General features: G+C 42.0%; 1 protein-coding gene across 11 annotated transcripts in view; it reads left to right on the plus strand.

Annotated features, from left to right (window-relative positions):
- Positions 1-14,393, plus strand: part of LOC133515902 (serine/threonine-protein kinase Doa) — a 76,734-nt gene that overhangs the window by 59,945 nt on the left and 2,396 nt on the right. For 8 of the 11 annotated variants that reach the window (XM_061848540.1, XM_061848541.1, XM_061848543.1 and 5 more), the window contains 9 exons: positions 6,208-6,289; positions 6,855-6,921; positions 7,405-7,518; positions 7,850-7,940; positions 8,369-8,548; positions 9,589-9,718; positions 11,324-11,468; positions 12,909-13,014; positions 13,623-13,770. In XM_061848540.1, the coding sequence (XP_061704524.1) occupies positions 6,208-6,289; positions 6,855-6,921; positions 7,405-7,518; positions 7,850-7,940; positions 8,369-8,548; positions 9,589-9,718; positions 11,324-11,468; positions 12,909-13,014; positions 13,623-13,770 (1,063 nt within the window). The other 3 variants (XM_061848538.1, XM_061848539.1, XM_061848534.1) reach the window with 3 other exon arrangements.

The following is a 14,393-nucleotide window of genomic DNA, read 5'->3' on the forward strand; positions in this document are numbered from 1 at the left end:
GCTATGTACATATTAATTCTACATTTATTTATGAGGTCTGTCGAACTATTAAGAAATTTCTTAACCCGGGCTTCTCGGGACCCCTCTTTGTAGTCTTAACAATACGTACCCCTGAGAACTAGGGGATGCGTTATCCAATCCCGATTCGTTTCTTACCTGTCCCCAAACTCGAATAAATACTAACAACTGATTTCGCCGATAGTTGACAGCCGACTGCACTAAGTAATTGTACCAAACGTTCGTAAAGATAGTGTTTAGTGATGATAGTGCCCATTCAATACCTGGAATTCACCTGTGCTAACCCCTCATTCGGGACGTTGTTTTTATTAATTACTCTGTGTATAACTGCTTACAAAATGAAGACTTTAAACATTGTAAAGGCTCTCAAATATAAGTTACAAAGTTTTAACTATCCTCTGTCTCTCGATGATTACTTGTTAATACCAACGGTATGTACCTACATTGTCCAGTGTATTAAATTAAATAATATTTTCTCAATAGTTACGAAATAAGTGGGCTCTGTATTTGTCTGAGTCACAGCTACTTCTCAAACACGTTGGTCATGTGAAATGGTTTGCATGTCGTGCTATTTAAATTCTTGAACAACAAAAAGTTGCTAAGTTACTTTTTCGCTGAAAATGAACGTAACCTACTACATACTGTAAATTTGTAAAATTGGCAAGTGAAAGTACCACTTTGAAATGACGTCGAGTTGCGATAAATATGCCAAGATCGTGAAATATCTTGGCAGAGCGTTTCCGTTGGATTGCATGCAAATGTACCTGAAAACGAGAATGAATGCAACTCACCCTTTACACGTTGAAATAAAACATTATTTAAAGTAAGTAACCCAAACGCGTACCGGGATTACTTTGATCAATTTTAGTTTGGCACCATTTTTTGACGATCCTAATATATGTAAAAATATGAAAATAAAATATGATAATCGGTTTTTCTCTTCTATCGGCCTGCCAAATAAAAAATAATATTGACTTTTTTTTTTAAATAAAGAAAATTAACGCGACAAAGTTATATTAAGAGGGTTGCTTTGAAACGACTACTTTTTTACAAGCCAATCTAAAGTAAACCCGCTAAAAAGCCCGTAAAAAATGAAATAAAATCGGATAAGTACTTTTAAAGTTATATATCTTTTTACTTTGTACTTTGATAACATACCAAATGAATAACTTCAAGCGCTTTTCCGTTTCAGTATACAGAGTGATCAATCTGTTCTTAGGAAACATGGCTTCGATTTTAAATTTAATAATAATGACATTCAATCTTTTTTTTAAATCTCTCATACATAACCGGGAATCGAACCTGGTCAATCTTTATGTAATCGCGTGTAAATAGTATTTGTTTGCATAATTGATCCTGAAACTATAAGTGAATATAAAAAAGATTGAATTTCATTATTATTACTTTTAAAAAGCCATGTTTCCTAAGAACAGATGTGGCTATCTCTCAGAGTTTCTGATTTCTCCATACTGACCGTTTTGGATTGATCACCCTGTATATGGTCTGTGCACCCGGGTTTTCGATATGTTGCCTTAACACTTATATATTTTTTGCCCGCCACTATGTCTGCGAGTGCATCATAGAGTTGTTCTTCTTTATATTTTTTGCAGTCTCGCGACCCATTCATTTTTTGTAATCTTTAGGATGGTTTTATAAATTTAAAAAAAGTTTATTTTATTAAATTAATACCCTGGTAGCCTCACGCGCGTACTATGAAAAAAAAACGAAAGCGGAGCATGATGACAAAATGTAGCCAATAAAGTTAATTCTAAATAATAGAAACAGGCAAAAGAATTCTTGAAATCAGATAAGCAGTTCCGGACATCAACCCCTACATACAAACTTACAATTCTACAACCTCTACCTCTACTACAGACTCACATACGATACTTGTTTATTATATAAGTATTGAAAGTATACAAGAAAACATTGGAAGCTCCCAAAATAACTCCTGGTGTTAATTTGATCAAATTCACCACGTATAAGTGATCAAAGACACCCCGACTTATGGATTCCCCGGCTCCGTGAGCATGTTTGGGTTGTCGAATTTTGTGTTTTTTTTTTAACTCTTGAATAAACACTGATTAATGTAAGACACCATAAAATTACACTTATTAATTATTGACACAAGTACAAAGTTTCTCAGAAAATAAAATCAGGAAGAAAAGCGTACTTCTCATATATTTTTTTTTACGAAATAATAGTATTACACGCCCACCCAAACCACCCGCCAGTTGCTTTAATGCATAGTGACCGGATCAGTGTATCCAAAACAGGATAAATAACCGCTAAGCTGTTATTCAACTCGTTAAAATAAGCACTTTAGTTGCGATGGAAGTTATTATCAAAATCGACCCGCAAATCAAAGTAACCCCGGTTTACAGTACGTACTAAGATAAAGATATCGCAATGAGTACTCTCTACAGTTTTATTTACTTACACTGTGCCTTGTAAATGATAAGTGTAATAGTCGCACGGACCGCCCTCGTGTTTGTCGTTACCCAGCTATCGGACGTTCTTCGTTGCGCCTGCATCCGTTCTGCTTTTAATGCATTATATTTTTCCCCTATTAGGATATATACATGATACAATATCCTTATCGTTCGACATTTGACCTGTTAGATAAAGAGTTACGGCATGTACATTGTACAGTGATGATGATATTGTGGGCTTGTGGCACACGCGTGTCCAACGGCAGCGCATCATTGTTCCGTGCACGCGCTCCACTAACCCAATTACACGCCGCTTATTGACAGAACTGTCTTGGCTCTCGCTCGCCGGTCAGAGAAAGGTGCTCGCCTCGCTATCAAGTAAACATTGCAATAATATGTCTCTTTCAATGAAAATGATAAAAGGCGCCCTTGGCGCTTGAAGGTAGAAGTCTATATTCACCTGACTAAACTCGTAGAATAGATGCCAAAATCTTGTGTGCGTTGATGACTAACACCGATATTATTTATGAGAGTATAATATTAAATTGAAATATACAATTAAAATTTCTTTATTAAAGACAACATATGGTCCACAAATATGTTAGTTATAGCTTATCAGTTATGTTAGTAGCACCGTAACCTAATAAAAAATTAATAACAATAGATATGTATATTACTCACATGCAATTGGAAATAAAAGCTGAATTTGTGCTCCCGATATCTTAATACATGACTTGGGTTACTAAAATATTTTTAGGCAAAAAAATCGAAATTTAATTGTGCCAAATGTAGTCGACGGTGGGTTAAATTAAAATACAGGTATTTGGTAGCAGTATTAGGTGTAAATGCCACTTCGACATAAGTTCGTAGGTATAGAGAGAGTAATGCGACGAAATGCGCGCACGGCGGCCAGCCGGAGCGTGCGGGAGGGCGCTCCCACGGGTTGCTGATATTTTTAGTCCACGACCATTACTTGGCACTGCCGGCCGCACTCGCCTGCGCTACTGATCTTTCTGAAATTCGTTCGCGCTTAGGTACGCTCTCAATCTCGAGATAGAACCAGTGTAATGTCCGGTGGTGAAGCATTAACCCCATCGGCGAACACAAAATATATCCATTTAATAATTAATGTGAAATTATGACGTTAAGTGAGTGTTGCGAGACGTGTCCCAGTAAAAAGAGTGCTTACATAAAAGTGAAAACTACTTGCAAGACTAAACAAACATGGCCAACATAACTGCAAACGGTAATGGCACAACAAGCCCCAGACGGCATCGCTACCAGAGATCGTCTACTACGGCAAGCGTAACTCAGCTGTTATCAGATGGGTATTCCAGTTTTATCAATAGATTGACACGACGGGGACCCTCCGAGAAATCGGACGCCGATACAAAGTTGACAGCAGCGAGAACTAGATATGACGATAAGCTTTTATCCAACAAAAACTTATCGCTGTCGAGCGTCCAACGATATGACACCAATGGCCACATCTCGCCGTATACGTCGCTCTCCGGTGTGACCAGTGCGAGGAAACTGAACGACGACCGTACGTACTCGAGTTACCTGGGCGCTTCCAAATCCCGAATAGACTTATCCCCACTGCATTCTACCTCCGGTATTAATGCTCTCGGACGTAGTGACTCATTCCGGAGAGCTCACATAAAAAATAACAATAATAAGTTATCACCGTTTTCTAAACGATATCCCCTAAAAGAAGCTAATAACAATATAGAGAGCACCATTTTTCTAGGTAGCACTAGAAGTCGCTTAGAAGATAAATATTCATCCGTACTTGATCGAATTGCAGTTCAGAAAAAGGAGAAGGCCAGAAAAGACATCGTGGACCGAGATAAGACGTTAGAGCCCGAACCATCGAGAGGGTTGATGAAAAGTTTAACGACGACTTTCTTTGGGGAAAATTCATTTAAAAGAAATAATGTTTCTAGAGAAAAAACCCGAGATAAGACGCCTTACAGAAATACAGCTGACCGTCGAATGCCTTCGATGGGTAAAAAAAACCTGGAGAAGGAACTCTATGATAAAAATGGGTTTGATGATCCCCTTAGAGACCATCATTATGGCAAAGATAGAGATAGCATTTATCGCAGACACAGAAGGAGGTCCCTGAGGGCCGAAAGAAGCGAGAACAACGACAGAAAGAAACTTTCGCTTCGACCCATTGATATCAACATACATCCAGGTGCTCGGGACTTAGTCTCCCCTCCACAGCACAGTATTTACGATACGAATTCGAAAAACAAAGTGACAAGAACTCCAACCTCGCCGGTGGGAGAAGTGGGTAGACAGAGACAGATTTACTTTCCGTCGAGCGATGAGGACGATGACAAAACCCCTGTCGGCGACCGCATGCTGAGCGAGCGGGAAACGCGACGGAAAGAAATCCAGAGTTTGATAATGAAGTATGCCCACCTCGACGAGATGTACGGGCGCATGGCGGAGAAAGGGTCGGAGCTGACGGAACCCGGGCGCAAGCCGGAACCTCTGGGCGTGGGCGACGTGGTGGCGCTGCCGCCCGAGCTGCGCAGCCGCCGGCGCCCGCAGCGCCCGCGCCACCACTTGCGGCGCGCGGCAACGCCGCCTGTAAGCACCGCCTAACCCACCGCCTGCCGTCTGCGTCTGTGTGCCGCGTGTCAATAACCTGGTCCGTGCTTTTTTGCTCACATTCCTATAGTTTCAATATTGTTATGATATGACTTTCCGGCTCGGCCAAATATCGACCATCCCAAAATTCAAATAAGTCCCTTTAAAAAAATATGATTTTCCTTAAACTGCAACCTATAAAAACCATTAGTAAAAAAATAGCTGGCGTGGCTAAAACCGATCACAATAGTGGCTGCGTCGTTACGCCTGCAAAATTGGCATGTGGACAATTAGGTTCTGTAAAAAGTAATTTTGGGTTTAGGTATTATATTACCATGTCATTACTAGTCATATTTCATTGCGCATATTGAATTTTGTAAGCGCAACGATGCCACATATAAAATGCATGTATTTCGTTACTGAAACCTAATTATGTATGTGGGTACTTAGCAAAGCATAAAATGCGGGTACACGATGAACTTCCGAGTCGCTATCAATTGCCGAAGTATAACCGTGCGTTGACATTGAATTAGTTTAAGTATTCATAAAAATATTAATGACTGCAATGATAGTGCATGTATTGTGCTTTTTTGTACGTTTTCTCAAGACTAACATGTCTTTACTTTGCGTGAATATATTTAAGTCCAAAAGAAAAAGGTGCTACATAGATACGAGTGCTAGTGTTAGTATTGCAATAATGATTCTATTAGTGCTTTAACGTCAGGATACGGGTGGACACTTCCCCTATTGTGACCTGTTTGAGTGGTTATTATGAGAGCGAGATGAAAGTAAAGTGCGTATGTTGCGGTCCCACCCCGTCCTGGTCCGATCCCGTCGAGCGACGCGCGGCGGAGGCGGCGGCGCCGCACGGACCCGCCGCGCGCCGCTCGACACCGCTCCGCAGCGCCCACCGTCCGCCATCTAACAGCATGTACGACACACAATACCAATTGTCGCTTGTCTGACGGGCAACCGTTCCATTGTCTGATTGTTGGGTACAACACTACTCGGGTCGTGGCGATCGCGTGGCGCTCCTCGTGCTTGTGGCGTGGTGCGTGTGCGACGCGGTCTGACGGCGCGGCGCGGTGCTGGCGGCGCTGGCGGCGACTGCGGGCGACTCCTGGCGGCCTGGCGCGGCGGCGGCGTCCCTCTGCAGAGTTCCCGCGCGCGCTCCTCCGTCAAGGACGACAAGGACGGACACCTCGTCTACTGGCCCGGATATGTCATGGGAGCGAGATGTTCGTGTCCACAACATAACTTAACAAACTATATCTTTATTTTACACTATACATATTATACTTTTCAAAGACACTTAAAATTACTAAAATTCTGGTGGCATATATTAGTTTGCCGCGCATTTTACATTCACACAACATTTTAAATCAACATGTAAAAAAATAACACAGAACATCGACTTTAACAACAGGAATCAAGATTTTATAAAAATCATTTGTTTCTTACTAGAACTTCAATCAAGCTTTCCAGTTCAGTGTTTCCAGTTGAAAATGAAGATTTTAAATATTTTTTTTAATTTCATTTTTGATTACAAATAATATTAATAAATGAAGTTTAATACCATCATTGTAATTATATTTTATCGGAAGTCATGGTGGGGGCTATCGACATTGGTTTTAATCCTTTTTTAACCACATTGAAAATGAACTAGTTACAAATCTTAAACATCGATGCTAGTCATTCAAAGGGTAACTTGACAGTTTTAATGGTTTAAAATCGATTGTAAACTCGACCATGACTTTGTCACCGCTTCATTCTATTAATTGCGACTACTTGGTTTCATTGCAGACAAAATCATCGATACGCTCGGTGAGGGCACGTTCGGCAAAGTGGTGGAGGTGAAAGATTTAGAAATGTAAGTACTATTTACTCAGCCTCTGTTATAATATCTCCAAATGTATTTGAAGAATTCAGGGGGAAACGATTGCTGTCTATTTTAAAACATTGCAATTTATAGGTTATTTTACTTTTATAGTCAAAATCTCCTGGACTTCCCTAAGGAACAATAATAATAGTAACTATGGTAACCAAAAAGATCCCATTAGTTGTAGGCTGAAAGACTTGACATTTTTACGTACCTTAAATTCCAGCAATATAACAAGGCGATACCTGTTTGGGAAGTTTTAAATGATCAATTACTCTCACGTATTTTGTTTACAAGCCGGTTGTACAATAAATAGCCCTGAATTAGAGCGGTGACTAGCACTTTGAGCGCCGGATGCTGAAACATTGTTTCGCAGTGTTGTTGTGTATTTTTATTTAAATTTTGCTTTGCAATTTTTGCCAGCAAATTCAATCGTAAGTAATCGTATTAAGTCATTGTTTATTATGATTTCAGGGAGCACAGGATGGCTCTGAAGATAATAAAAAATGTAGAGAAGTACAGAGAGGCTGCGAAATTAGAGATAAATGTATTAGAAAAGTTAGCTGAAGTTGACCCAGACTGTAAAAAGTGAGTACACCTACATTTTTTGAATAGTTTGCGAGACGACTTTATTATTTGATATCAAGGAGATTCGAATGTAACAATATTTGACCTTGCACGTTTATAAGCGAGATTATGGCTTCTGTTTGGCAAGTGGCCAGTGAAGAAGTTGATGTCAACTCAAAACACAAAAATACCGTCTGTTCCCGCGTCATTTATTTCTAAATAGCCAACTTTTTGATAATTATTCTAGCCTCCTACAGATTCTTGTCTCACGCGTAGACTTTATACTAATTGTTTGTATTTATACCCATATAAATGCAAATATTACTATCGGATATTGTTATTTCTCTTTCAGCTTATGTGTGAAAATGTTAGACTGGTTCGAATACCACGGACACATGTGCATCGCATTTGAAATGCTCGGACAAAGCGTATTTGATTTCCTGGTGAGTTCTACCTTTTATTTTGATATATCTCTTATAGAACATTAAGTAAAATCCATGCATTACACAATTATATAAAAGATACATCGTGAAAAGAAACTTCGAATGCCGTCACGCTCCACATACCATGCATTTTTGCTAAAATTTAATCTCGCATACTAAAGAAGCGTAGCGTGTCAATTTATTGCCTAATTTACTCTCAGAAATAGTCTGTCGTGGCGATAACGCCTTTTCTAATTGTCGGTTGTAAAGCTCATTAGAAAGCAACGTAAAGAGAGTGTCCTTTCTCCAGGCGTCTATAGTTTCTTTCAGACTTGTACATCTTTAAGAAAATGTTGAGGTTACTCATTCACCAAAACTGGCGCGAATTAATCGACAACTATTATAAAATTATGTGATGAGTTTAACGTGTTACGTATATGGCATTGCAGAAAGACAACAACTACCAGCCGTACCCGCTGGAGCAGGTGCGGCACATCGCGTACCAGCTGGTGTACTCCGTGCTGTTCCTGCACGACAACAAGCTCACGCACACCGACCTCAAGCCCGAGAACATCCTCTTCGTGGACTCCGACTACGAGGTGCTCAGTGTGTACGCTAGCTCTAAGAAGGTACGGACAACCGCCTGACGAACGGCGTTCATACACATCGCATTACATTACTCTTAGCCGCCCGTGTGCTCTGACGATTAACGTTCACAATACGGTAAACGCGGACAATTGTTGGCCAGTTGGACCATACAATTATATGCCATTTATATTTACATGCTTTTGAAGTTAGTTTTTGGTACTGGCACTGCTGTTGGTAGATCAAACTCGCCAGGAAACGTAGATTTACACGGTAATTATAACCTGAATTTTAACAGTGTAATGGTAATCTTTAATGTTGATAGAAGTTTTATTCAATGCAATTTATTGGGTATTTTGTCTATAACTGTACGTTTCAATATTACACCTCCACATGTACGTGATGACTCGACATCTAATATTACTTTCGCGACGCATTGAGCGAATCAGTCCGACTCCGATGTTTGTCTCGCCCACTTACAGACTTACTGTAAGCTTATTAATATCACGAATTGGTTTCATGAATATTATCACTGTAACGTAACTCAAGAGTGTATTGCTGTGGTTTCTGGTTTTCCCTAACATTGTTTTTAATAATACTGTTCTCCATTGTTCATTAGTATTATCCTCTGCGTGTATCGTTTCCTGTTATATATACATACTGTACCGTCGTCCCCGTTTGTATTCGGGTTGATAATGTTAATACTTATGTAGAAAAATTGGTCAATTTAATCTTTAGACGTCATGGAATCATGTGTCATTTCAATAATTATCATAACTATTATCAAGTATAGTGAAAAGTACTCTCATTGAATAAACATGCCCTTATATTTACTATCGACGATGATTTTTTTTTGCAAATATAGACAAGAGGAGACAGCTTTTCATAAATTTGTTTAATTTTTTACTCCGATCACAACTAGCTCGACGAGGAGTAAATATGCCAAAATAGAAATGTTTCAATTCGTTTTAACAGATGATAATATTCGTAGAATCCAGATAACGAAATCTGCATAATCAAAATGGTCGCTCTTAAAATACGTAAATAGGGACGGTCAGTACATTTGTGTACGTTGCGGTTGCAGAAGCACGACCTGCGGCGCGTGAAGCGCAGCGACGTGCGCCTCATCGACTTCGGCAGCGCCACCTTCGACCACGAGCACCACTCCACCATCGTCTCCACCCGCCACTACCGCGCGCCGGAGGTCATACTAGGTAACTACCGCTACCTGCCTACCACACGCTACCTACTCTTCGGCAGCGCCACCTTCGACCACGAGCACCACTCCACCATCGTCTCCACCCGCCACTACCGCGCGCCGGAGGTCATACTAGGTAACTACCGCTACCTGCCTACCACACGCTACCTACTCTTCGGCAGCGCCACCTTCGACCACGAGCACCACTCCACCATCGTCTCCACCCGCCACTACCGCGCGCCGGAGGTCATACTAGGTAACTACCGCTACCTGCCTACCACACGCTACCTACTCTTCGGCAGCGCCACCTTCGACTACGAGCACCACTCCACCATCGTCTCCGCCCGCCACTACCTCGCGCCGGAGGTCATATTAGGTAACTACCGCTACCTGCCTACCACACGCTACCTACTCTTCGGCAGCGCCACCTTCCACTACGAGCACCACTCCACCATCGTCTCCACCCGCCACTACCGCGCGCCGGAGGTCATACTAGGTAACTACCGCTACCTGCCTACCACACGCTACCTACTCTTCGGCAGCGCCACCTTCGACTACGAGCACCACTCCACCATCGTCTCCACCCGCCACTACCGCGCGCCGGAGGTCATATTAGGTAACTACCGCTACCTGCCTACCACACGCTACCTACTCTTCGGCAGCGCCACCTTCGACTACGAGCACCACTCCACCATCGTCTCCACCCGCCACTACCGAGCGCCGGAGGTCATACTAGGTAACTACCGCTACCTGCCTACCACACGCTACCTACTTACCACACGCTACCTACTCTTAACTAATGCTTCATTTTATAAAGGTTGCCGTCTAGTCACCAAAGCTGACTGGAATGCTATCACGATCCGTAGTCACATATCTTCGTATACGATTTTAAATACGCGCGTACATTTTATCACATACGATTTTTTTTTATTCACGCCAGCTTTGATGAATCAAACTTTTGACCTGTGCTGTGTAAAAATGAAAGGAAAAAAATACTCACATACATAGATAAACAAATATTCAAAAACACTGATCCTAATTATTGACCTATAACTTCCATGTTTGGCAAAGTACAGCCAGTGTAATGTAAGTTGGTTAATTAAATAAAAATGAATTATTGTGTTACTACGACTATATGTTTTTTCCTATTATGCCACTATGATATTATAATGTCATGAATGACAACATTCTTCTAGAAAAATGTAAGGGCATCATAATATTATTCAATATTGTTATCTTGCGTTATATGTGCGCTCTTTGACCTTCACTGTCATATCTACGTTTAGTGCATTTCTCAACATAATGCCACTATCTGTTTACTTGCTTTTATTATCCCATCCCATGTGATATCAATGCTATTCGCGTGAACATTATTAAGAACTAAAGCTATTTCCGTTACGTATTTAAAATATCCAACTGCATTCCGGCTTACTTAATGACAAGTAATGTAATTAATTGTGAGAACATTTCACACAACAAATTTAATACAATTTGGCTTGAAATATAGTAAAATATTGCAAAAGTGTGGAAATCGATACTTGCAAATCCATTTAACTGTGGCGTCTTTAAACAAAGGATTATATTATTACAGTAAATAATAAGTAAATTTGTGATATTCCAGAATTAGGATGGTCGCAGCCGTGCGACGTGTGGTCGATCGGCTGCATCATGTTCGAGCTGCACCTCGGCATCACGCTGTTCCAGACGCACGACAACCGCGAGCACCTCGCCATGATGGAGCGCATCCTCGGGCCCATCCCCTACAGGTACACAACCGGCGACCCTAGGGAATGCACTTGTATATCGACAACCGCGAGCACCTCGCCATGATGGAGCGCATCCTCGGGCCCATCCCCTACAGGTACACAACCGGCGACCCTAGGGAATGCACTTGTATATCGACAACCGCGAGCACCTCGCCATGATGGAGCGCATCCTCGGGCCCATCCCCTACAGGTACACAACCGGCGACCCTAGGGAATGCACTTGTATATCGACAACCGCGAGCACCTCGCCATGATGGAGCGCATCCTCGGGCCCATCCCCTACAGGTACACAACCGGCGACCCTAGGGAATGCACTTGTATATCGACAACCGCGAGCACCTCGCCATGATGGAGCGCATCCTCGGGCCCATCCCCTACAGGTACACAACCGGCGACCCTAGGGAATGCACTTGTATATCGACAACCGCGAGCACCTCGCCATGATGGAGCGCATCCTCGGGCCCATCCCCTACAGGTACACAACCGGCGACCCTAGGGAATGCACTTGTATATCGACAACCGCGAGCACCTCGCCATGATGGAGCGCATCCTCGGGCCCATCCCCTACAGGTACACAACCGGCGACCCTAGGGAATGCACTTGTATATCGACAACCGCGAGCACCTCGCCATGATGGAGCGCATCCTCGGGCCCATCCCCTACAGGTACACAACCGGCGACCCTAGGGAATGCACTTGTATATCGACAACCGCGAGCACCTCGCCATGATGGAGCGCATCCTCGGGCCTATCCCCTACAGGTACACAACCGGCGACCCTAGGGAATGCACTTGTATATCGACAACCGCGAGCACCTCGCCATGATGGAGCGCATCCTCGGGCCTATCCCCTACAGGTACACAACCGGCGACCCTAGGGAATGCACTTGTATATCGACAACCGCGAGCACCTCGCCATGATGGAGCGCATCCTCGGGCCCATCCCCTACAGGTACACAACCGGCGACCCTAGGGAATGCACTTGTATATCGACAACCAGGAGTCCCCGGTTCCAATATTCTAAACAGGACCGAGAGCACACCCCAAACACCATATCTATTCTCTTTCTGGCAATTTCGCTGTCTGCTCTCGCGTTGTCGCGTGGATTTAGTTTCATTTAACGTATGTAGGAAAGAGATGACTTATTAATATTTGGGCAATTGTTGGTGACATTTGACAATAATAAGTATGAAGACGCGCCTACCTATTATTCATACATCAGTTTACTGAGACAAAAGACTGTCTTATCTACGCCTTGCCCGCGATCGGTCTCGCTTTACAAGGCATTTCTTAATCCAGGCTAATATTTGCATATTAACTTGTTTGATTTGGTAATAATGTGGAATTTACTCATACACAGACGTTACGAACATGACGTACTCTATTTTTATAATTATTTGTGTTACTAAACTGTATCTAATATATTGATTGTGTATTTCCAGAATGGCGCGCAAAACGAGAACGAAATATTTTTACCACGGCAAATTAGACTGGGACGAAAAGTCATCGGCCGCCAGATACGTCAGAGAAAACTGCAAACCATTATTAGTAAGTTGCCGTTCTGTCGCCCTTCATGCTCCACTGATGTACGCGCCACATAGAATGCGGCACGCATTGCGTATTTAAGATTTCCGTTACCCTTGACTGGTGCCCTGATTGCACGATTTCTAACATAAACAAAGTTAATTTAGATAAGCATCTGATTAAAGATAATCCGCTGTGTATGCATTGAGGTGTTTCTAACTGCCGACTACCTTCTGATTACTGCCAAATAAACTAGCTATTTCATTGCTACATCGGTCGGAGCGAGTAAAAATATTTCTGTAAATAAGTAAGTAAGTAAATATTCTTTATTGCACTAACAATTATACATTTAAAATATAGTAAACATGTAAGTTAGCGCAGACCGTTCATTTGTACGATTTCTTTTTTCGACAAATCGTCTTTTGTTATTTTCATCATGTGTTTTGATGCTGATCAAAGTATGCAGAGCACATTTTATTCGTTCGGATTACAGCTTTCACTCGAGTTATAAGGCAATTACATGAGGTCTCTCGTCGCATGAAAAGTAAGGCGTCGCTTCTCTTCGCACCGGTGCCCGCGCGGTGCCACGCAAAGGGAACGCAGTCATGTAACACGATGTTATCTTCCTGCAGAGGTACCAACAGAGCAACAGCGAGGAACACCGGCAGCTGTTTGATCTCATCACGCGCATGCTGGAGTACGAGCCCAGCCAGCGCATCACGCTGCGCGAGGCGCTCAAGCATCCCTTCTTCAGCAAACTGCCCACACATCAGAAATTAGGTATGTATACTAGCGAATATCGACTCGAATCGACGACTAAAAAAAAAAAACAATTTAACCTTACCGACGACCTACAATGGTAGTACCCATTGATGAAAACCTCACCTCCAAGACTGCTAAACCGCTGAGCGACAGAATCGCAAATTGTCTCATGCAAGTTGATGACAGAACATTATTTACACAATGATAGGTTCGGCAATCTGTTTAGCTCATCCGAATTTGACGTCATGCGTGGTGAATAGATCTGTAATATAATACTAGAAAATGGGCGTTATTGTAAAATAGTGATACCTCGCCTTTTGTCTGCCAATTGTATACTGTGTTTGAGTATTGTGTTTATTTTGAACAAAAAAGAGTCGATAACACTCCGTATGATGATAGATTTTCACTACTTAGTTAGGGCATAACTTCTGTCACGTAGGTTTTGACTGATAAAATGTAATACAAAGCTTTAATGAGAAAAGTATGCCGTGATTTGAAAGCTTGTTTTATTCTGATGAAAACGTTATATAATTAGTTTAAAATTTAGATCGCGTCTTTATTTACTACTTGGTTTACAAAGGCGAGTAAAAGAAAGAAAAAGTGTCACATTAATAAAATAAATACAATTGCTTATTTGTATG

This window comes from Cydia pomonella, chromosome 3 (assembly GCF_033807575.1).
Source record: "Cydia pomonella isolate Wapato2018A chromosome 3, ilCydPomo1, whole genome shotgun sequence".
Lineage (NCBI taxonomy): Eukaryota > Metazoa > Arthropoda > Insecta > Lepidoptera > Tortricidae > Cydia > Cydia pomonella.